Source organism: Leguminivora glycinivorella, chromosome 25 (assembly GCF_023078275.1).
Source record: "Leguminivora glycinivorella isolate SPB_JAAS2020 chromosome 25, LegGlyc_1.1, whole genome shotgun sequence".
NCBI classification, from domain to species: Eukaryota; Metazoa; Arthropoda; class Insecta; order Lepidoptera; family Tortricidae; genus Leguminivora; species Leguminivora glycinivorella.
The window spans coordinates 8,228,159-8,254,167 of NC_062995.1; the positions used below are offsets into that span (position 1 = coordinate 8,228,159).

General features: G+C 38.6%; 1 protein-coding gene across 1 annotated transcript in view; it reads right to left on the reverse strand.

The window, feature by feature from the left end:
- Nucleotides 1-26,009, reverse strand: part of LOC125239525 (spermine oxidase-like) — a 47,607-nt gene that overhangs the window by 16,313 nt on the left and 5,285 nt on the right. Inside the window, 6 exon segments of the mRNA XM_048147140.1 lie at nucleotides 17,273-17,343; nucleotides 17,346-17,393; nucleotides 18,698-18,846; nucleotides 20,614-20,792; nucleotides 23,461-23,677; nucleotides 24,014-24,217. Of these exon segments, the coding sequence (XP_048003097.1) occupies nucleotides 17,273-17,343; nucleotides 17,346-17,393; nucleotides 18,698-18,846; nucleotides 20,614-20,792; nucleotides 23,461-23,677; nucleotides 24,014-24,217 (868 nt within the window).

Genomic DNA, 26,009 nt, shown 5'->3' on the forward strand with positions numbered 1-26,009 from the left:
TAATAAACATTTTTTAGTTTTTCGTAAGTTAGTCGTTAACGGTGGTCTACAGCTAAAATTGATCTACGACAGAAATGATCTGTACATATTAAAGTAAGTAGGGAAGAAAACCGCCATGCTGAAGTGTATTTGTGCATGCCACGTCTGGTCTGTCGCATGCATGGTGAGACGACTTGGACGCCTTTATGAGTGACTGCATGGCCGGAAAAATAACACCAGAGGGAGTTGAGGAAATCAAGGGGAGAGGCCTTTGCCCAGCAGTAGGGCACTATAACGGGCTAATTAAAAAAATCTGTACCAGTTTAATTTTAATCTATTTTTAAGAAAATTTCCTACTAAAATGTAGATTCTAGCGAAAAAACGTACCTAGGTTTTTCCAGTTGAACATTATTTTTAGCTGCAAGCCACTATTTACGATTTAATCGATTTATTGCATATTGATCGTAGTGAAAACACGTACGAAAACGACGTACGTTTTTCTGTTTTACTTATTTAAAGGCACAGGTCACACGTTTTTCATCAAATTTATATCGTACCGTTTTGGTTTTTTGGCTAATTGTTACCAATCTTGAGTATCACTTTTTTTGCGCCATAATGAAAAAGGCAGTTTTTGGAAATTTTTGATTGACTCGAGCGTAGACTTAAAAATAAAAATATCAAAACGTTCCAACACAGATAAGATTAATAATTAATAACAATCTGACTGGGAACAAATCAAATTATTTTATTGAATATTTTTTTGATTTGTTATTTAATAACCTAACAATAAAATTAAAATTTTGAAAAAACTCCCGACCGCGACATTTTCATGAAACATGGCTAAGAACACTCCCGACTAACTCAGCTTTCAGACAAAAAAACTAAATTTAAATCGGTTCATCCGTTCGGGAACTACGATGCCACAGACACACACACACACACAGACAGACAAACAGACAAATAGACAGACAGACACGTCAAACTTATAACACCCCTTCGTTTTTGCGTCGGGGGTTAAAAATAGTCTTTCGCTATATCGTAATGCTGCAAATGGATTCATATAGGAGGTGCAAGCACTAATTGGTGCCTTGGGCCTTGTCGTTTTTTCTTTCGTGTATGATGTCTATTTCAATTTATAGAATAATCTGTGTTGAAAAAATCAGTCTACCTTCAAAAACCAGGGAGCAAATAGTCGAGAGCGTTGGTATGGAAATTGAACCGTCCTGTATCGTCTTAAAAATATAATCGATTGTCGATTTAGCCCCGCTCCCCAGCTGCCAGCTTGCGGACCTGAGGTTGACTATGATAAGAGAAGCATCTTAGCAGGTTGCCTCAAGGGCCTACTCCAAAATCCTGCCAGATTTCCGTCTATAGTCCATAATAGTGCGTAATTTTATTTTCACGAATTTATCGGATTCGGTTCGGACGTAGTTCGAAAGCGCTCTATTTTTAACGTAGGTACCTATCGTCATATTCAGATAGAACGAATATTTTCTTTACCTATGTATTTACAAATTGTCAAATCTTTTGGGAATTACATAAAAGTCATAAAATTATTTATTTAATTAAATTTTGAAAAAACCCCCGACCCCGACATAGTGGACCGATTTTCATGAAACATTGCTAAGAACACTCCCGACTAACTCAGCTTTCAGACAAAAAAAAAACAATCTAAATCGGTTCAACCGTTTGGGAGCTACGATGCCACAGACAGACACACACACACAGACAGACAGACAGACAGACAGACAAACAGACAGACAGACAGACAGACAGACAGACACGTCAAACTTATAACACCCCTTCGTTTTTTGCGTCGGGGGTTAAAAATGTTATTATTTAAATCTACCCATCGATGTACCTGTAGTGTATTGATGTTCCTAAAACCTGTCTCAAGCGCAGACGTCAGGACCTGAGGAGTGGGAGGCGGCAGTTGTCGATAGACCACCACACGGAGTGCAAGGTTTGATGGTGCGTTGCTGAGCCAGTTCTGTGGTTATAGTGACAAATAGTGGAATCTTACATGTGGCGACGAGAAAAATAGTAAGTACCTACGGCCAAACGCCGAAAGCATTAAAATAAACAAGGAGGGGAATAGTAATCATCTAAATAGGCATTTTAAAAGTTACCGACGTTACCGTTACTTATGCATTCAGTACCTAAGCCTTTTATAAATGGACAGATTTTACAATTATGAAACTAAACAAGTTTCCTCACATTATGAACGACGTAACGAATTTGAATTTCCTATGGAGATAAGCCCTTTTGCTTTAGTTTTGGCAAATCGATCAAAACAATGTTTAATACTTTGAACACAGCTGAGTTATTGTTATTGCTAAGACGTCTATTCAAAGTTAAGCGTGTACTTCAAATTTTAAATTTAGTTTACGTAACTAAAGCAAAGGAAACGGGTTAGTCTATAGGTACATAAGTATAACGGTGACATCGATAAAACAACTAGGTAAACTACTTATCTTTTAAGCCTGGGAATGCATGTTTGTGCAATTAATTATATACATTTAGTACCTACGTTGGAATGGTAAGGTGTAGTACCTACCTACTTTATGTTTGCTTGTTATAACAAGTAAACAAAGATGTTGAACTGGCATTCCAATGAAACAATTTAGTTAATCTTGACTTTGTTAATGCGTAATCCAAGGAGGTGGGGCTATGCAACTTTGTAAACAAATGGTAGGTCGGTATATCCTTTTTTGAACTTAATGTAAACAATGTTTACATTACTTAAATGTTTAGGTAATAAGCATGCAAAATAAGCTGATATAACATTTAATAAGGTACGGATCATCGAGTTTTAACTATCATTGAGCAAAATCGTTCCTATTACCACAATACGCATTGCGTTATATTACAAACAACAGATTACAGAATCTGGACATTTAATTGTCATGTATGTGCATTGGATAACAGAATTTCCAAACTGGATTACAAAGTCAGATATAACAGATACATTTATCTGGTTATTAAGCTAGTTAATACAGCAGATTACCGAATCTGGACATTAAATTGTCATGGAAAAAAAACCTACTGGTAATAGAATAACAATGACCTACCTACCTGTGCAGTGTGCACGGCTCACTCAAAGCAGATAAATTTATCTGGTCATTAAATTGACATGACTTTAGCCTTACGAGGATAAATAGATAGATATATGTGGAACCCAGCAGATTACTGAATCTGGATATTTAATTGTCATGTAAAATAAATGAAAAAAAAAACATATTTACCTTGGTTAAAGCAGATATATTTATCTGGTCATTAAATTGACATAAGTAGATATTTCTCTTACGTTTCGAGAATGTGATTATTAAATGGCTTGGTTACAGGTCGCCCCAAACCATGTCATCAACGCTCACGTTAGAGAAGTTTGATTGTGAGGGGGACCCTACCTCGGTTGGCGTTAGGTGGGAACGCTGGAAGAGGGCCCTGAATATATATGTAGAGGCCGCGGGAATAACCACTAGCGAGAAAAAGAAAGCGAGCTTACTGCATTTTGGCGGTATCGAATTGCAAGAAATATTTTACAATATTCCGGGTGCCAATGTCGAACCGGCGCCTGATGTTGATGTCTTTGCTGTGGCACTTTCCAAACTAGACTCGTACTTCGCTCCGAAGAAAAACAAACTGTTCGAAAGACACGTATTTCGTCTTATTAAACAAGAACCAAACGAGAAGTTTGACAAATTTTTAATACGCCTCAGACAACAGGCTGACAAATGTCAATTCAAGGATAAGGATGAAAGCATTATCGATCAAGTTACCGAGAAATGCCTTTCGACCGAACTAAGAAAGAAAATACTGCAAGTCGGAGATGATATTACTGTGGATAGGGTCATCCTTGAAGCCAATACACTGGAAGCGATAAACAAACAGTTGGAAGACTTCTAGACGCCTGAGAAATCAAGTTTCAATGTAAACAAGATAGATACGAGGTTTAGACGCAGATTCGATAAATCTAATAGAGAAAAATCGTCATGCACTAGATGCGGTAATCCCAGACACACGTCAAATGATCCCAAGTGCCCAGCTCGGGAGAAAACATGTTTAAAATGTGATCTTAAGGGCCATTTTAGACAGTACTGCAGGACCATTCTACCCTTGAAGAGGAAAAATGGGAACACAATTAATACCGATCAGGATATTAAACGGCAAAAGCCAAAAGAAAATACTGTCAACGCAGTACAGGATACAACAAATAATAAAACACAGTACATATTCCACATAGATGATGACGTGGAATTTGAATGTACCATTGGAGGAGTTAGCACAATGGTTTTGATCGATTCTGGTTGCAAGCAAAACCTTATAACAGAAGATACATGGGAGATTTTGAAAAGTAAGGACGTCCAGATACAAAATCAAATAGCAAATCCAGATGTTTCATTCATGGCATATGGAGGTGATACCCCGTTAGAAATCAAGGGGTCCTTCGATGCTGAAATAAAGATTGGTAATAAGGCAAAGATATGTACGTTCTACGTGGTGAAAAACGGCACGAGGAACCTCTTTGGAAGATTGTCAGCTACGTCAATGGGGTTGCTGTAGATTGGGTTAGACTTAGACGTCAACAATGTGGACACGGAAATATTCCCGAAGTTAAAAAACGTTAAGATTGAACTACCAATCAACCGCTCAATACCGGCAGTTTCACAACCACACAGGTATTAAATATAGATTAAAAAAAAAATGATTTGTTGATGTAAAAAAAAAAAAAGTGTAATATGTAGAAAAATAAAGATATATGATATTAATCTTACCTAAGCATAAATTAGCTAGCCAAGTGTCCGTTAGCTGGAATTGAGAAATTGAGTTAAATTCAAAATCCTAAGTAATAATGTTTCATTAGGTTACTTGGAAAAAACAAATAAATTGATTAAAGTAACATATTTTGTTTCTTTGTCTAGGAGGATCCCCTTGCCCTTGGAAGAAAAGGTCGAAGATAAAATAAACGAGTTGATAAGAAAAGATATTATAGAAGAGGTACAAGGTTCGTCTAGATGGGTATCACCCATAGTACCCATTCTAAAAGACAACGGAGAAGTGCGTCTTTGTGTCGACATGCGCCGGGCTAATGAGGCCATAATTCGAGAGAACCATCCACTGCCCACAATGGACCAATTGCTACCCAAAATGAAAGGCGCAAAATATTTCACAAAATTGGACATTAAAGACGCATTTCACCAAATTGAAATTGAACCGAGTTCCAGGGACATCACAACTTTTATTACCAGCAAGGGATTGTACAGGTACAAAAGGTTAATGTTTGGCATATCATGTGCCCCAGAAATCTTTCAAAAAACCGTAGAGCGAATGCTTTTAGGATGCGAAGGAGTGGTTAACTACATAGACGACATCTTGGTTTTTGGAAGGGATCTGGAGGAACATGATACTCGACTCAAGGAAGTCATAGCAGTCCTAAAAGAAAATAATGCTTTGCTCAGAGAAGATAAATGCCAGTATATGTATCTTCTGGGGATGGGGAACATACATACATGGGGATGGCAACCCCGGCTGTCAAACGATAAGCAGCTGATTTTGCTAGGTCCCTTTAAAATAATTATTTTTTAAGGATATTTTGTGTAATAATTACTATTTTAAGTGTAAACTAAGTAGATTTAACATTAAGTTTTGTATAAATATAATAAGTGAAGTGTTTTAGTGACGTTTACCAGTGTCTTTGATGTCTCAGGTTTGTAGCCGTTATAGGTTATAAATTTGAATTATCTGTTCGCCTTTGTACACTTTCTAGGTCGTATTGTCACTAGTTAATTGTGTTTTTCAATTCAGTGTTAACGTGTGTACAAGGCTAGAACAAGTGTAGACATAGTTAAGCGTCATTATTTCATGTAAGTACCTACCTGCAACCGCTGAGCTTGAGTAAGCAATTTCTTGCTTTGTTTTAGTATTTAGTACATTAAAAACCCATCTACAATGCAAACACGCAGAGCAGCTGCAGCAGCCGCAGCAGCGGCTCTCCAGCAGGAGCCTGAAAAGTGTGATAAGCTCCAACTTACCTTGCTGGAATTAAAACAATCCAAGGAATTTAGTGCTCAATTGCTCAGTGAAAGAGAAGACAGTGAGAAAGAGCTTTTATTAGTAATTGATAGGAACGATAAGTTGAAAAAGGAACTGTGTACATTAGAGAGTGATTACAATAATGTAAATTCAGAGCGGGCCCGGCTTCAGGAGACGGTTGACAGGTTTATGGAGTGCAACGCTGCATATGAACAGGCCCTGAAAGACATCGACTCATTGGAGAGAGCACTGCACGACGCCCACGAACAAATCTACGAGCTACGGGAGGCCCAAAACCAAGCAGCTGCGGCACACACTCAGACCTTGTTCGAGGAACTGGTCCGGCCTGACTCCCAGTTGGTTACCGCAGCAATTGAAATCCCTTTGGTCACTACAGATTTAGCCAATGATACCACCACACCAAGGTTAGTAAATTGCAGCGGAAACAAACTAAAGAAATATATTAAATTGAATAAAGTCATTAGAAAAAAGAAAAACTGTCAAAAATAAATAAATTGTTTTTCAAAAAATTAAAATATTGTAAAGTTAATATAGGCTTAGTGGATAAGTTGGATTTGTATTCTGCTCAGTTAGAAAATAGTAAATTACAGTATGAAACTGACACACAGGCGTTAAAATCAAAAATTCAGACTTTGGAGGATTCAATAAAATCGTTGGAAGGCATAAATGAAAGTTCAAAAAAAGTTATTAATGAATATTCTTTGGCTATGGATGACTTAATATCCCAGATAAAGCATAATTCAGACCGCTTTGAGTCGTTGACCAATTCCCAGTCATGTGCATGTAAGCAGGTGACCGGGGATTTGTCAACCAGCACACTCTACCCAAGCCTGTATGACAGTTTACAACAACAGCATATAAGTGGTAGTAGCTCTTTCGACACTTCTCTAAAATGTATACCTAAGCCTAATGTTATTATGTACTGTGATGAAATTGGAAGCGATATGAGCTCATTTCTAAACTTTTACTTAAAGGGACTTAGTACAATCAACCATTGTTTGCCTCATAGTAGGTTCGAAAATATTTTAAAACAAATTTTAAATGACAGTGATATTCATTCTCAGACGACACTGCTTATCTTTATGGGAAATAGGGGCAATGTGAACAAAAATAATTTGGTCAAATACTTTGAACAGTTAAACTCAATGGCAGTGCATAAAATTATTTTTTTCACATTCCCCTACTGTTCCCAAATGTCAGAGGCAGAAAATAACACTAGACATAAGTTAAATATAGCTTTATATAATCTTTGTACATATAGTAGTAAGGTTAGCATAATTGACACTAACAAATTTGTTAGTAAATACCATATGCCTATGGTATTTTTGACTAAAGGTAATTGTTACCTTTCAAATTATTACAAAAGACAAATAGCATTATCGCTATCCTATTTACTTGACATTTCTGCCAAAAATTTGGCAGACAATTCTGCTCCTATTGAGCAGCAAAGTATGAACTTGGAATTGGTTCCAGTCATAACCAATGATTTAAACTAGCTTTTAAGACAAAAGATTCTGTCTCTGGCAATCTAGACTTAAGTAAATATAAGGAAAAAAACTGTAAGCAAGGGAAGTATATCCACCTGGTGCATCAAAATATTCAATGTATTAGAGGTAAAGATTTACAAATTGAACTTTTTATGAAGGATTTTTATATAGATATTTTATGTATTACTGAACACTGGTTAAAAAATAATGAATTAATGCCTCAATTTATTAATCACCAGGTAGGAAGTTCGTTCACCAGGCATAGTTCCATACATGGTGGGTCGTTAATTATAATAAATAATCAGTTAAAATTTAAGGAACGCAAGGATATTGTGTCCATGTCTGTTGAACGGACTATAGAACTAAGTGCAGTAGAATTGGAGCAATTTATTGTTGTGTGCGTGTATAGGCCGCCATTAAGTAATTTTGAATTATTTGAAAGCATAATGGAATCTGTGCTACTGAAAATATCGCCTTCCAGCAAGAAATTACTTATTTGCGGCGACTTTAATGTAAATATTTTAGAAAATTCGACATTAAGTTGTAGGCTGTTGAATTTTTCAAATCATGTAATCTGAACCACATTTTTATGGAGCCTACTAGAGTGACTGCTACTAGTGCAACCTGTATAGATAATATTTTCACAGATATTTTTCCTATTACAAAAAATGTAATCAGCAATTTAGAGTCCGACCATTTAGGTCAATTAATGGTATTTGAAGCTGCTAGGAAAAATACCTGGAAAAAACAGATAACTTTTGTACCAGTAACCTCGGACCGCGTGGAAAGAATGAAACAGAGTTTAGTTCAGGCGCTACCCGTTCTGTCTCCAAACATGAGTCCTAATGATATGTATAATTCATTCTTTTACACATATATGGAAAATTATAATACGATATTTACAACAAAAACGGTCACGGTTAGTGATGCATCAGTTTTTAGTGAGTGGGCAACTGCAGAGTTACATCAACGAAGACGTGCATTGTATGCCTTGTATGAGGAACGGCGGTTTAATACGAGTGATGAATTTAAAGAACATGTCAAACAATTTTCGAAACAGTTTAAATTAGATTGTCATACCGCTAAACGTAATTATTTAAGCAAGAAAATTAAAAGTAGTTCCGATATAATTAAAGCAACGTGGAAAGTAATTAACGTGGAGACTGGTCGGTCAAAGCAAAGAACAAATGAACTGAAATTAAAAATTGATGGCAAAATTGTAGATTCCAATTTAGAAGTAGCAACAGAATTTGAAAAGTTCTTCACTGATATACCAGTTTCCACAACTAGGCACTTAAATTCATCACCCGCATCTGCCGTTACATTGTTAGAAGATAATGTCACAGAATGTAGTAGAGACCTTGTATTTGAACATGTTAGTACCTCAGATATAATTAAGGCATTTCAATCAATTAATGTTAAAAAAACTTGTGACCTCTGGGGAGTCTCTGTCCATGGTGTTAAATCTTTAATAGAAATTGTAGCGCCTGACTTGGTAGTTATCTTTAATAACAGTGTTGATTGTGGTGAGTTTCCTGATCTTATGAAACACAGTAAAGTCATTCCATTATTTAAATCTGGTAGCACATCCGACCCCACTAATTTTAGACCGATATCAGTGTTACCGACATTCAGCAAAATTTTTGAAAAGTTAGTGTTATTTCAGCTATTGCAACATTTTAACATCAATAATCTAATGCACAATAAACAATTTGGTTTTACACGGGGTCGCTCAACAACCGACGCTGGTGTGGAGCTAATCAAACAGATTTTCGATGCCTGGGAGGAGTCACAGGATGCCTTGGGTATCTTCTGTGATTTATCTAAGGCTTTCGATTGCGTCTGTCATGAAACACTGATCAGGAAATTGCACTACTATGGAGTGCGAGGATCGGCACTGAATTTAGTCAAATCTTACTTACACGATAGAATACAAAGGGTCGACGTGAATGGACAGCGCTCACCGGGGTCACTAGTCTCTATGGGTGTACCGCAGGGATCAATATTGGGGCCTTTCCTGTTCCTTATCTACATTAATGACCTGCCATATCTTGTAAAGACCCACCATGATATAGTATTGTTTGCAGATGATACTTCCCTTATTTTCAAAGTCAAACGTCAGCAACAAACTTGTGAAAATGTAAACAATGCTATTTCCGAAGTAGTTAATTGGTTTAGTGTTAATAACTTATTGTTAAATGAGAAAAAGACTAAATGTATTAAGTTTGTAACGAGTAATGCTAAAAATGAACAAGCAAGTGTCGTTGTGAAGGATGAGGAATTGGAACTGGTAGATAGTACAGTTTTTCTTGGCATAACTTTAGATTCTAAACTTCAGTGGGGTCCCCATATTGCTACCCTCTCGAATAGACTGAGCTCTGCAGCATTTGCAGTGAGCAAGATCCGTCAGTTAACAGACGTGGAAACAGCTCGATTAGTCTATTTTAGTTACTTTCACAGCATTATGTCATATGGTATTTTACTATGGGGCAGTGCTTCAGAGATAAATACCATATTTGTTCTGCAGAAGAGGGCTATTCGAGCAATATACAAAATGAACCATAGAGACTCACTTAGAGATAAGTTTAAGGACATTAATATAATGACAGTGCATTGTCAATATATTTATGAGAATATTATGTATGTACATAAAAACATTTGTAAATTTAAGAAAAACTGTGATGTACATAATATAAACACTAGAAATAAGCATAAGCTTGCAGTGCCCTTCACTCGGCTCCATAAAATTAAAAAATCATTCATGGGTAATTGTGTAAGATTTTATAACAAACTTCCTAATGCCATCACTGAACTGTCTTTTAATCGATTTAAACATTATGTAAAGCGTATACTGATCTCTAAAGCCTACTACAGCACACAAGACTACATGAATGATGAAACACCGTGGGATACAAGTATTGTTGAAAACCATTAATCTAAACCATGTGCCAGGATAGAAAGATGGGTTCTGAGATTACAGTCTTATACGTACAAGGTAATCTATAAGCCGGGGAAAGAAAATATCGCAGATCCGCTGTCACGCTTGAGTAAATTTGACGTTCCGCCACCCATACAAACCGACCATGTTCATCAGATTGTGGCATACACTCGACCTATAGCGGTCTCTCTGAAAGAAATCCTGGAACATTCTGCGAGTGATCCAGAGATCTTACGGGTCAAAGAAGGCCTATACAATAATAATTGGAATGAAAACGTGAGAACCTATAAAGTCTTTCAATCTGAACTCTGCTTTTACGAGGACATGTTATTAAGAGGGAGTAAAATAGTCATACCTGAAAAACTGCGCCAGAGGGTCTTAGATGCCGCTCACGAGGGACACCCGGGAATCGTTGCGATGAAAGGCAGATTGAGGACTAAAGTCTGGTGGCCCGGGTGTGACAAAAATGCTGAAAAAATTGTAAAGTCGTGCATAGGATGTACAGTAGTATCTGGGCCTAGTGCACCAAACCCTATGAAGCGCAGGACATTACCAGAGGAACCCTGGGTAGACGTGGCTATCGATCTGTTAGGCCCACTTCCAAGCAATGAATGGCTGCTAGTAATAGTTGACTATTACAGCCGGTACAAAGAAATAAAAATATGCCACAAAATTACCACTGGTGAGATGACATCACACTTATAAGAGACATTTAGCCGAGTTGGATACCCTGCTAGCATAACAGCGGATAATGGAAAGCAGTTCTGTAGTAAGGAGTTTAAGGATTACTGCACAGAAAGAAACATTATTCTTTATAATACCATCCCGTACTGGCCTCAACAAAACGGCGAAGTCGAACGCCAGAACCGGGACATCTTAAAACGCATTAAAATTAGCCAGGCTGAAAGACAAGACTGGAAAGCCAGCTTACTACAATATTTGGTAATGTCCGAACTGTTCTATAGGAGGAAATTTAGGGACAAAATACCTATGATCAGCGACATTAATAGAACTAAAGAAGAAGATATGGAAGCGAGGGATGCTGATCAAGAAAGTAAAGCAAAAGGAAAAGAGTATTCTGATAGGAAGAGAAAAGCCAAACAGAATGACTTAGAGCCAGGCGATAAAGTATATGTGAAAAACATGAATCGGGAGTCCAAACTGGACCCAAATTATGACGTAACACCGCATACGATAAAGAGAGCTGTAGGCGGAGATATAGAGGTAATAAATGATGATAATGGAAAAGCATACAGAAGGAATGTGGTGCACCTTAAAAAGATAGAAGGGAAATGGACAGTTTCAGGAAGGGAGAAAGAAGACGAAACTGATGTCGATTCAGAATCGGATGAAGACAGTGATTAATTATCATTAATACATATGATTGTAGATATGTAATTTTGATACAGACTCATATGATGTAAATTAAATGATAATTAATATTAACTAATTAATATTAACTAATTAAATAAATCAAAATAACAAGGAAGGGATGTAATGTATTGATGTTCCTAAAACCTGTCTCAAGCGCAGACGTCAGGACCTGAGGAGTGGGAGGCGGCAGTTGTCGATAGACCACCACACGGAGTGCAAGGTTTGATGGTGCGTTGCTGAGCCAGTTCTGTGGTTATAGTGACAAATAGTGGAATCTTACATGTGGCGACGAGAAAAATAGTAAGTACCTACGGCCAAACGCCGAAAGCATTAAAATAAACAAGGAGGGGAATAGTAATCATCTAAATAGGCATTTTAAAAGTTACCGACGTTACCGTTACTTATGCATTCAGTACCTAAGCCTTTTATAAATGGACAGATTTTACAATTATGAAACTAAACAAGTTTCCTCACATTATGAACGACGTAACGAACTTGAATTTCCTATGGAGATAAGCCCTTTTGCTTTAGTTTTGGCAAATCGATCAAAACAATGTTTAATACTTTGAACACAGCTGAGTTATTGTTATTGCTAAGACGTCTATTCAAAGTTAAGCGTGTACTTCAAATTTTAAATTTAGTTTACGTAACTAAAGCAAAGGAAACGGGTTAGTCTATAGGTACATAAGTATAACGGTGACATCGATAAAACAACTAGGTAAACTACTTATCTTTTAAGCCTGGGAATGCATGTTTGTGCAATTAATTATATACATTTAGTACCTACGTTGGAATGGTAAGGTGTAGTACCTACCTACTTTATGTTTGCTTGTTATAACAAGTAAACAAAGATGTTGAACTGGCATTCCAATGAAACAATTTAGTTAATCTTGACTTTGTTAATGCGTAATCCAAGGAGGTGGGGCTATGCAACTTTGTAAACAAATGGTAGGTCGGTATATCCTTTTTTGAACTTAATGTAAACAATGTTTACATTACTTAAATGTTTAGGTAATAAGCATGCAAAATAAGCTGATATAACATTTAATAAGGTACGGATCATCGAGTTTTAACTATCATTGAGCAAAATCGTTCCTATTACCACAATACGCATTGCGTTATATTACAAACAACAGATTACAGAATCTGGACATTTAATTGTCATGTATGTGCATTGGATAACAGAATTTCCAAACTGGATTACAAAGTCAGATATAACAGATACATTTATCTGGTTATTAAGCTAGTTAATACAGCAGATTACCGAATCTGGACATTAAATTGTCATGGAAAAAAAACCTACTGGTAATAAAATAACAATGACCTACCTACCTGTGCAGTGTGCACGGCTCACTCAAAGCAGATAAATTTATCTGGTCATTAAATTGACATGACTTTAGCCTTACGAGGATAAATAGATAGATATATGTGGAACCCAGCAGATTACTGAATCTGGATATTTAATTGTCATGTAAAATAAATGAAAAAAAAAAAACATATTTACCTTGGTTAAAGCAGATATATTTATCTGGTCATTAAATTGACATAAGTAGATATTTCTCTTACGTTTCGAGAATGTGATTATTAAATGGCTTGGTTACAGGTCGCCCCAATCCATGTCATCAACGCTCACGTTAGAGAAGTTTGATTGTGAGGGGGACCCTACCTCGGTTGGCGTTAGGTGGGAACGCTGGAAGAGGGCCCTGAATATATATGTAGAGGCCGCGGGAATAACCACTAGCGAGAAAAAGAAAGCGAGCTTACTGCATTTTGGCGGTATCGAATTGCAAGAAATATTTTACAATATTCCGGGTGCCAATGTCGAACCGGCGCCTGATGTTGATGTCTTTGCTGTGGCACTTTCCAAACTAGACTCGTACTTCGCTCCGAAGAAAAACAAACTGTTCGAAAGACACGTATTTCGTCTTATTAAACAAGAACCAAACGAGAAGTTTGACAAATTTTTAATACGCCTCAGACAACAGGCTGACAAATGTCAATTCAAGGATAAGGATGAAAGCATTATCGATCAAGTTACCGAGAAATGCCTTTCGACCGAACTAAGAAAGAAAATACTGCAAGTCGGAGATGATATTACTGTGGATAGGGTCATCCTTGAAGCCAATACACTGGAAGCGATAAACAAACAGTTGGAAGACTTCTCGACGCCTGAGAAATCAAGTTTCAATGTAAACAAGATAGATACAAGGTTTAGACGCAGATTCGATAAATCTAATAGAGAAAAATCGTCATGCACTAGATGCGGTAATCCCAGACACACGTCAAATGATCCCAAGTGCCCAGCTCGGGAGAAAACATGTTTAAAATGTGATCTTAAGGGCCATTTTAGACAGTACTGCAAGACCATTCTACCCTTGAAGAGGAAAAATGGGAACACAATTAATACCGATCAGGATATTAAACGGCAAAAGCCAAAAGAAAATACTGTCAACGCAGTACAGGATACAACAAATAATAAAACACAGTACATATTCCACATAGATGATGACGTGGAATTTGAATGTACCATTGGAGGAGTTAGCACAATGGTTTTGATCGATTCTGGTTGCAAGCAAAACCTTATAACAGAAGATACATGGGGATGCCAGATAGGGTACTATGACGTAAAGGACCGTACTATTGTATGGGCAGAAGCCAGCCCAGTAGGGCTAGGGGCGGTTCTGATCCAAGTGAACGAACAAGGGCCTAGAGTAATCGCATACGGCCACAGAACCCTAACGGAATGTGAACGCCGATACTGCCAAACAGAAAAAGAGGGTTTAGCTCTCGTTTGGTCTGTGGAACATTTCCATACATTCCTGTTTGGCAAACATTTTGAACTAATAACAGACCACAAACCCTTGGAGGTTATATTTGGACCTAAATCTAAACCATGTGCCAGGATAGAAAGATGGGTTCTGAGATTACAGTCTTATACGTACACGGTAATCTATAAGCCGGGGAAAGAAAATATCGCAGATCCGCTGTCACGCTTGAGTAAATTTGACGTTCCGCCACCCATACAAACCGACCATGTTCATCAGATTGTGGCATACACTCGACCTATAGCGGTCTCTCTGAAAGAAATCCTGGAACATTCTGCGAGTGATCCAGAGATCTTACAGGTCAAAGAAGGCCTATACAATAATAATTGGAATGAAAACGTGAGAACCTATAAAGTCTTTCAATCTGAACTCTGCTTTTACGAGGACATGTTATTAAGAGGGAGTAAAATAGTCATACCTGAAAAACTGCGCCAGAGGGTCTTAGATGCCGCTCACGAGGGACACCCGGGAATCGTTGCGATGAAAGGCAGATTGAGGACTAAAGTCTGGTGGCCCGGGTGTGACAAAAATGCTGAAAAAATTGTAAAGTCGTGCATAGGATGTACAGTAGTATCTGGGCCTAGTGCACCAAACCCTATGAAGCGCAGGACATTACCAGAGGAACCCTGGGTAGACGTGGCTATCGATCTGTTAGGCCCACTTCCAAGCAATGAATGGCTGCTAGTAATAGTTGACTATTACAGCCGGTACAAAGAAATAAAAATATGCCACAAAATTACCACTGGTGAGATGACATCACACTTATAAGAGACATTTAGCCGAGTTGGATACCCTGCTAGCATAACAGCGGATAATGGAAAGCAGTTCTGTAGTAAGGAGTTTAAGGATTACTGCACAGAAAGAAACATTATTCTTTATAATACCATCCCGTACTGGCCTCAACAAAACGGCGAAGTCGAACGCCAGAACCGGGACATCTTAAAACGCATTAAAATTAGCCAGGCTGAAAGACAAGACTGGAAAGCCAGCTTACTACAATATTTGGTAATGTCCGAACTGTTCTATAGGAGGAAATTTAGGGACAAAATACCTATGATCAGCGACATTAATAGAACTAAAGAAGAAGATATGGAAGTGAGGGATGCTGATCAAGAAAGTAAAGCAAAAGGAAAAGAGTATTCTGATAGGAAGAGAAAAGCCAAACAGAATGACTTAGAGCCAGGCGATAAAGTATATGTGAAAAACATGAATCGGGAGTCCAAACTGGACCCAAATTATGACGTAACACCGCATACGATAAAGAGAGCTGTAGGCGGAGATATAGAGGTAATAAATGATGATAATGGAAAAGCATACAGAAGGAATGTGGTGCACCTTAAAAAGATAGAAGGGAAATGGACAGTTTCAGGAAGGGAGAAAGAAGACGAAACTGATGTCGATTCAGAATCGGATGAAGACAGTGATTAATTATCATTAATACATATGATTGTAGATATGTAATTTTGATACAGACTCATATGATGTAAATTAAATGATAATTAATATTAACTAATTAATATTAACTAATTAAATAAATCAAAATAACAAGGAAGGGATGTAATGTATTGATGTTCCTAAAACCTGTCTCAAGCGCAGACGTCAGGACCTGAGGAGTGGGAGGCGGCAGTTGTCGATAGACCACTACACGGAGTGCAAGGTTTGATGGTGCGTTGCTGAGCCAGTTCTGTGGTTATAGTGACAAATAGTGGAATCTTACAGTACCCATTGCGGAAATATAAATTAGAGAGGCACTCCATTGTCAATAAACCCTTAATTGCATGATTTTACTTTTTTTTACAATTTACAGATATATGACACCATGGTGGTATATATGCTGAGCACTGGAAAAATAATGAAAAAAATCTATCACCATTTTTTTAACATGAAACAACGTAACTAAAAAAGATGATTTTTAATAGCATATTGAAAAATTCGAATTTTGCTTAGTATTTTATCGTGAAAAACTGTACTAAATCTACTATTGATTCAATTTTCGTGATGCTTGGAAAAAATCCATCACCAAGTAAAGAAGGGTTAAATATAAACGACACGAAGTTTAATTCGAACACAACAGTTCACAATTGCGAGCAGCGGTAACGCACCGCCAGTTTTGGCGGCGCGGCGACGCGCCGCAAAAATTCTGCGTTGCGGTGCCGCGCCGCGAGTTTTTGCGGTGCGTCGACGCACCGCGAGTTCTTGCGTCGCGGTGCCGCGCCGCAGATTTCCTGCCGCAAAAACTGGCGGCGCGGCAACGCAACGCAGAATTTTTGCGGTGCGTCGCCGCAACGCGCCCATGTGGCCAGGCCCTTACGTCCTTCCTATACAAAATGTACTGAGGAGACGTTTTTTGAATTACATTCAGGCGGCGTGGCGGAGACGTCCGTTGCGCGCCCCGAGACACGCGACGCTTAAGTGGGAACGCTGCCTTAGAAAGATCATACCATCCCATACATTAAAATGCGACATGCCTAAGAACGCGCATACACTACACCACACATAGATGGCGCCACAAAAAGAAATGTCTTGTAGCTTTCGATTATACATATAGATGGCGTTAAGTGTCACTTTTGACATAGATTTATGTAAAAAGTATAGGCACTATTTATTATTATTACCTGTTTGGCTACGTCCCCACTGGTCCACAGAGTGAGAGTATTGCTGGACCCCATAGGGGGGTGCGCCCCAGAATCCTTGTCGTCCAGTAGTCATCTGAAGGGACTTTCTTCTTGTCGTCTCCTTTATAAATAAAAAAGTATATATTGATAATTATATGTTTTTTTTAAATCTCGAATAACATTGCTGTTATAGGCACGCCACAGACAGTCTGAAAAATTCATAATCGTGGCGTCCCATAGATTCTGTTGTCATTCCGCCGCTAGGGCGGATCCATTTCATTTATACCGCCTACAACTTCTCTGATTTGCCTAAAGGTTGACTGGTAGAGAATGCCTTATGGCATTAAGCTCGCCTATTGTACATTGTGTTTCTTTGTTCAATAAAGATTAAATAAATATTACAATACTCTTTGGGCGGATCCACGGAAGTATAAGGCCGGCTCATAATCTTATGAAATTATAACGAGTGCACGGATTTCCATACAATTTCACAGCTATCCACACAGTTTTATTCTTAAAGATAATGATTTTTTTTTCAAATTGATCTGACAGATTGCGAATAGTCTGAATTTTAAGAATGTGTGTGGCAAGGCAATCCATCCAATTTTATAAGATTATAATGTTTTCAAGATTATGAAATTTAAGACTGTATGTTGCCGGCCTAACTGGAGGATCCAACTTGATAGTCGGTCAACCAAAACTTGGCATTAAAATAGGCGCGAAATTCAAATTTTTAAGAGAATCAAACCTTCGTACTACATTTTCAATCAATTTTCAAGTGTTACGATTCCGCCAAAGCCAAGGTTTTTAGGAAGGCACGCGTTTTGTGAAGACAATTGGTCTCTGAGCCCTACATTTTTCAGCTGCCTTTTTTTGTGCCAAGATTTGGTTGACGGTTGACCGTGTCTATATATGTCTATGGTTTCAACCATAGAGTCCGTAGAGAAATAACTAAGGGAAGAGTTGTAACTCCATACATCAGTAAATGCAAGTTATTTGTAGTGACATCTAGCGTCAACCACGCGTCAAATAGCGTAAATTATCAGTACCACTAATTACTCGACACTAGGTCCCAACAATGTTGCGTCTGCCAAAAATGTAATATTAAAACAGTTTACAACTTATATTACAAGCAGAAGGAATTGAAAACAGGGTACTGATTAATACTATTGTAATATTAGCTTAAAATTGTTGAGGATTACACTTTTTGTTCGTGGCGACATCTATTGATAAGTAGCAGTACTGATAATTTACGCTAGTTGACGAGTGATGGACGCGTGAATAACGCTAGATGTCACTACAAATAACTTAATTTTACCGATGTATGAAGTTACAACTCTTCCCTTACTAAACTTATCCCACTATGGTTTTAACAAACACGCTGATTAGTAGTGACTAATCAACACAGTGGTGTTTCTATAATACCTTTCCAAATGAAAGCAAACAGACTAATGTCCTTCGGCCACCAGACTTTCTCGAAGGACAGGATCAGTTTCCCCACGACCCCCATGCTCACTTTCTCAATGGCCGTCTGCTTTTGTGCAGGCAGCGGTGGGGAGAAGAGAGTGGTATGTCTGAAAATTAGGTATAATTACAGATTAAGACGATACGGTAGGGGTCAATTCTCCATAAAAACGCTCTCGACTATTTCCTCCCTGGTTTTTGAAGATAGGACAATGATTTTTTCAACACAGATTGTTATTATTTTTATCTGTGTCGGACCGTTTTGATTTTTTTGATATTCTGCTCTTTAAAGATTCTAGAGCCAATCAAAAATTTCCAAAAACGGCCTTTTTCATTGTGGCACAAAAAAAGGTGTGATACTCAAGATTGGTAATAATTAACCAAAAAAGCTAAACGGTCCGACATAGATTATTTTATTGTTATTCAGATTCTCAAATTTCGTTCCGATTGATTAAGTTTTGAAGGAGGAAAGAGTCGAGAGCGGAACCTCGATTTTAAATATTTTTTCGAAATATCTTTTGACTGAGTTGTTCTTAATGGACAATTTTTTTCGATAAATCTAGTTAATACTCGTAACACTTGTATATTTAACTAAAATTCCCAAGTTGAAAGGGGGGCTCCTTTCCATTTTAGCATTTTCGCTACCGTATCCTCTTAAATAAGTACATAATAGTACTACCATACAGGTAACCATACCGAAAGTACATTGTTGTCACTTTCTGATGCATGTCACCATCCCTTTCTACTATTTAGGGTTGACAAATACTCTCGAGCTTTCGACACAGGCTTGAAACTTTTGAACCTCAGTTTTGACAACATGGCTCATATTCTGAACTTAATAGTTATGTGTTAAAATCATAGAGGAATAAATAAGGAAAGAGTTTTAACTCCATACATCAGGAAATGCGAGTTATTTGTAGTGACATCTAGCGTCAATCACGCGTCATATAGCATAAATTATCAGTACTGCTACTGGTCACATGTCACGACGAACGAAAAGTCTAACGCTCAACAATTTTTATTCTGTTTTCAATTCCTTTCAATTTGTGACGTGTAATATGTAACAATATTATAAATAAATGAGTATGAGTATGAGTAATATAAGTTGTAAACTGTTTTAATATTAAATTTTTGGCAGACGAGACACTGTTGACACCTAGTGTCGAGTAGTAGTACTTTATGCTATTTGACGCATGATTGAGGCGTGATTGACGCTACATGTCACTACAAATAACTCGCATTTACTGATGTATGGAAGTTACAACTCTTTCCTTATTTATTCCTCCATGGTAAAAATTACTACTAACGCCATCTAGCTGAGAGTCAACCAAAGCGTAACGCCATCTAGGCGAGCGTACATTAAATTTCTCTTGATGGTTCCGCGGTAGTTTTTTCTTAGACTTTATCTATCTATACGGAGTTATTATACAGTTTGTCAAAAACGAGTAAAAATGAAACTAGTTTTTTTATCATAGGTTAGCAACCCTTCTTTTTCTCATACAGAAGTGTCAAAACAGTTGCCACATTCAAAGCTATTATTTTTTACACTTTTTTGCCAGGCTGTTTAGTGATATCAAAGAGGATCGAGTATTATAGAGAGTTACTGTCAAAGTAAAATGTGTAATCACAGTCTTAGACTGCCATCTCTCGACACAGGCTTAAAACTTTTGAACATCAGTTTTGACAATTTGGCCCATATTCTTAGCTTGATATGTTTTAAAATGTCAAATATTAATATTAGCGCCATCTAGCTGAGGGTACGCCAAAGGTGTAATGCCATCTAGGCCCCCGTACCTTTTTCTGTATGGTACTGAGGTACGTTTTTTTCTTAGACTTTATCTGTCTATACGGAGTTATATGTCTTTGGTGATATTTACGTGGCCTTCAGTACTCCAAGCGACACAGTCACTACAGCATGTTTGGCGGCGTAGGCGCTGCCATCTGCGCACTCGACGGTGACAGTCTCGTTCGGGTGCTGCGGTGTCACGACGCGAGTCACTTCTGTGTTCAGCTTCATATCCAGGGTCGGGAGACCGGGACCGTCGTTGTATTTATTCTGTGAATGAAATGTGTCATTATACCTACTACACGTTTTTTAGTTCTATATGGTGTCATTAAACTAAATGGTCTTATACACCGTGTTTTTATTGAATTCTGGTAACTTCGGCATATAGTTTTAGGTCCATTATAGCAAACAGAGTAGCATACCTAGTTAGTTTTCTTAAATTCGTATTTTTGTCTAAAAAAACCATACACCTGCGTTTATTTTTATTTTATTTCATAAGGTACATAAAACAGACAGTAATCGAAATAACAAAAGAGATACAGGCTAGAAATGCTTAAGAACTAGATTACAGTCCAAAATTATATGTACACAACATGACTATGAGTTATACTTAATATAATTTATAGCATGTTAATACAATTTTTATGTCAGAATAATAAAGAAATTTAAAGAAGAACGAAATAACAAAATTTTGAAAATAATTTACTTAAACTAAAAGAAGACAGAAGGATATTACTTCAATTGCTGATTGAGAAACGGGCTTTACAATGAACTCACACTAAGTAAGTGTCAAAACTATGACATGTCAATCGCATATCGAACGCACAAAGCCCGTTTCTTAACAGCAATTGATGTAACATCTATCGCAGGTGTATGGCGTTTGTCAGAAAAAAGTTAAGAATTAAAAAAAACTATGCTATTTTATTTCCTACAATGGACCTAACTATATGCCGAAGTTATAGTATGAATTTTCTGAGATGAACTTTTCGCTTTTGCCCTAATCTGTTAAACAAAGGCCTTTGTTTCTATTATTCGCGGCGGTTAGCTCCCGTTTAAACGGCACGTGCTCAGTGTAGTTAAAAAGCAACTATCATGATAGCAATAAGGTTCAAATCCATAAAAAGCCGAGAGATAACACGTTTTGTCATCTTCAAAAAAAGTTACCTGCACACTGCAAACTGTTTAATAAATTTGAACCTTATTGCTATCATGATAGTTGCTTTTTAACTACACTGAGACTTTAGCACGTGCTGTGGAAACGGGAGCTAACCGCCGCGAATAATAGAAACAAAGGCCTTTGTTTAACAGATTAGGGCAAGACCGAAAAGTTCATCTCAGAAAATTCATACTATAACGGAATTCAATAAAAACACGGTGCATAAAACGGTGTAGCCGAAAGCACAAACGCTCGCGATAATATCTGTTTCATTAGCTATCTATCTCTATCGCTCTTGCGTATTGGCGCGACAGAGCCAGACTGCATTTGCGCCGGCGTCTGTGCGACATTCGGCTACGCCGGCTGAGTACACGCTCATATTGGGCATATGAAACAATAGAAGCTCATACAAGTGTCCAGGCCCCGTAGCCGAATGGCATTTCTCCGACGCCAAACGAAAGCGATACGCCGCTGGCTCTGTCGCGCCTATACGCAAGCGCGATAGAGATAGATATCTACTAGCGCTTCGTTTCGTGAGCGTTTCGTGAGCGATTGTGCCATTCGGCTAGCCACCCTGAATCCATAAAAGAGATTGCACGTGGCAGAGATGAGAATGTTAAGATGGATGTGTGGCGTGACAAGAATGGATAAGATAAAGAATGAGTATATCAGAGGAAGCCTGAAAGTAGCACCGATTGTTGAAAAAGTAAGAGCGAATCGACTAGCATGGTATGGCAAGCGCGGATCCAGCTTCGTGCCCAGGGGGGGGTCACGTGGTAAAGGCCAAGGCCCCCCCCCGGGGGGGTCACGTGGTCTATTTGTATGGCCAGCTTAGGCTCCAGGGGGGGGTCATGACCCCCATGACCCCCCCCCCCTGAATCCGCACATGAGGTATGGACATGTAATGCGGAGGGATGAAAGGCATGTGACGAGAAAGGTATTACGAATGAATGTGGAAGGTGGTGGAAGTAACGGGAGGGGAAAACCGAAGAAGAGGTGGATGGACTGTGTGAGACATGATATGGAACTAAAACAAGTTAATGATGAGATGACGAGTGACAGAGATGTATGGAAGAGAAAGACATGCTGCGCCGACCCCAAGTGACTGGGGTAAGGGCAAGAGAATGATGAATGATGACAAGTGTCCTGAATCCACGCTGCATAGCGCGCACGAGGGCCACCCCGCCCCGCTGCTCGCCAAGCCGAGCGAACGTTACACTACTTATTTTTATACGATAAGAGGCATTGAGGATTGGAAATCTAGGGGGGAGGCCTTTGCCCAGCAGTGGGACACCATATATTACCAGCAAAATTTCAAAGAAGGTCTTGTATCCGTGCCTATGCCAGCTGATTGCTTGCGGACCTCCCAGGTGCTCGTACTGATCCCCAGTGGTGACGTCAATTCCAGTCGTTGGAAGACTCCAGGTTGTTCGTCAGCAGGTTGGAGAACTCCAGGAAGCCCTGGGTGCCAGTAGTAAGAGCGTGCGACTTCAATCCGGAGGTCGCGGGTTCGAACCCCGGCTGGTACTAATGAGTTTTTCAGAATTTTGCGAAATGTCATTTGATATTTGCTAGTCGCTTTTCGGTGAAGGAAAACATCGTGAGGAAACCGGACTAATCCCAATAAGGTCTAGCTACCCTTCGGGTTGGAAGGTCGTTAGATGGCAGCTTTGAATTCTTGGGATTAGTTGTCAAAGCGGACCAACGGCTCTCACGAGCCGTGGCGAATTCCGGGATAACACAAAGAGGATGATGATGGTGTGATATTTATGACAGAATTACCAGCAAAATGTCAAAGAAGGTCTTGTATCCGTGCCTATGCCAGCTGATTGCTTGCGGACCTCCCAGGTGCTCATACTGATCCCCAGTGGTGACGTCATTCCAGTCGTTGGAAGACTCCAAGTTGTTCGTCAACAGGTTGGAAAACTCCAGGAACTCGGTGATAAAGTCCTGGTCTTTTAGCAGGTCTGGCTTGCTGTTCGCGATGAACTCTTTGAATCTAAAATGTAGGACGTGAGTTCGGAATTATTGATAGACATATTAGTTTTTAACAAAGTTGATGGGTGTCAAGAATCTCGTAAAGTTTTGTTTGACAGGGGTGACCACTGACCAGGTAAAGCTTGACAGAAATATACCACTATTGTCAAGAGGATGCTGTTATTCTGATGTATGTGGTGATAGTTCAGTGTAGGTAGTAGCTATGAAGTAAAAAGTTCTAATAAGAGCCATCGGTACCTGGTCTTCTAACCAGCTGGCTTTGGACATATATATTCCTTTAATGCTGCACCAAAATTGCTGGAAAAGTTGCGATGTCTGATCAATGTGGCGCACTTACTTCTTAGTGACAAACGTGCCCACAGCCTCAGGAGTCTCTGGATGCTCTTCAGTAAAGTCCCGGTCTACCAGCTCCCTGACAAGAGCCACGTCAGGCTTGGAGCCGTCAGAGCGGTAAGGGTCCACTATCATCGGCTGGATCTTAGTGTCGATGTCGTGTTTGGTCGCCAGAGCGTATGTGCGGCTGCTGACGTTGCCGTGAATCCTGGACAATTTTTTTTTATACATACATACATACAAAAGCGCAGGCAGGCAAATATGGTCGCGCGATAATGATAAAACATCTGGCCGTCCCTATCGCACTTACTAATAGTGCGATAAGGACGGCCTGATATTTTATCGTCTATCGCGCGACCATGCTACCCGTGCTGGTGGCCTAGCGGTAAGAGCGTGTGTCTTCCGATCCGGAGATCGCGGGTTCAAACCCCGGCTCATACCTGAGTTTTTCGGAACTTATGTCCGAAATGTTATTTGATATTTGCCAGTCGCTTTTCGGTGAAGGAAAACATCATGAGGAAACCGGACTAATTTCAATAAGGCCTAGTTAGTTACCCTTCGGGTTGGAAGGTCAGATGGCAATCGCTTTCGTAAAACTTAGTGCCTACGCCAAATCTTGGGATTATTTGTGAAAGCGAACCCCACTCTCCCATGAGCCGTGGCAAAATGCCGGGATAACGCTAGGAGGATGATGATGATACATACAATACATACAATCACGCCGGTTTCCCAGAGGGGCAGGCAGAGATCACAGATTTCCATTTACTACGATCCTGACAAACTACTTCCGCTATATATAAAAATTAAATGTAAGTGTGTAGAATTTACGAACGTTAATTGGAAAAGCCGGACTGCAGTCATTTGTCTTGTAATTTTAGCAAGTTTGAGCTATAACTCCAATTGCTAATTCGAGTCCAAAAAAACTACGACAGATACGTCAATGTCACAGCTGTCAATGTCACTTATGTCACTGTCAAAATACTTTTCAGGTTTCGCCAACCTTCTACATTCTTTATTTGGCACGTAAGAAATCCAAGAATACTTGATGATAAAATTGTGGAGAAAATTCGTTTTAGTTTTTTTGTTTTAATTCTCATACGTCAAATTAGTTCCACCGGTCGCCACTAATGATAAATGTTGGTAATTCGCATTATATTACGTGTATATGTGACAATCAACATCACCTTCATTCACGTTGCTAATAATAATAAAACTTAAACCAGACAAACGTATGCACTAAAGCTGCCCTATCTCAGTCAGGTGCAATTTTCGCCAATGTTTATTAAATTAGTCATTGGAGTCTTACAACCCATTACCAATATTAGAATGTTATTGCTGAAGGGTAGCACCTGAACTGGCTCTCAGAATGGCGCGTGGCGAAGTCAGGGGCTCACGAAAGGTATTTCCTTAGCGTATTGAACGAGTGCCCAATGTATCTCTGAGACTCCTCAGGAGATTTGGAACCATAAATTGAAGAACATTACTCAAACTTACTTACATACTCTCTTTAAGGTAAAACAATAGATCATTACATGTGCCATTTTTTATCTAAAAGGTTCATAAGTGTCGGTTGTCAATAAAGCGCTACTTGCATATTAACGTCTGTCTATCATATATCAGAGATGTAGTCTGTATAATTGTATATCTGTGTATCATACATAATAATAAATTCAAATACAGTTTGACAGGCCATGGTGTCATGGCCGCTTCCAAAACAATGGCGGCCGTGGCAACCATAAAGCCTAATTGTAAAATATATATATAAAAAATTGGTCACAATATCTATATCATCAATAGTTTGTTCTATACCGCAAAATATAGCACCAAATGTTATTGATACCTGAAGTGATACAAGCGCAATACCAACTTTACAACTAAAAATCACGGAAAAAAAGAAAAAAAATCGAGCGTCCTAGTATTTATGTAAATAATAAAAGACTATTAAATATATAAATCAAAGGATTGAAATAAATAATAAATAATTTATCTTGGCGTGTGTT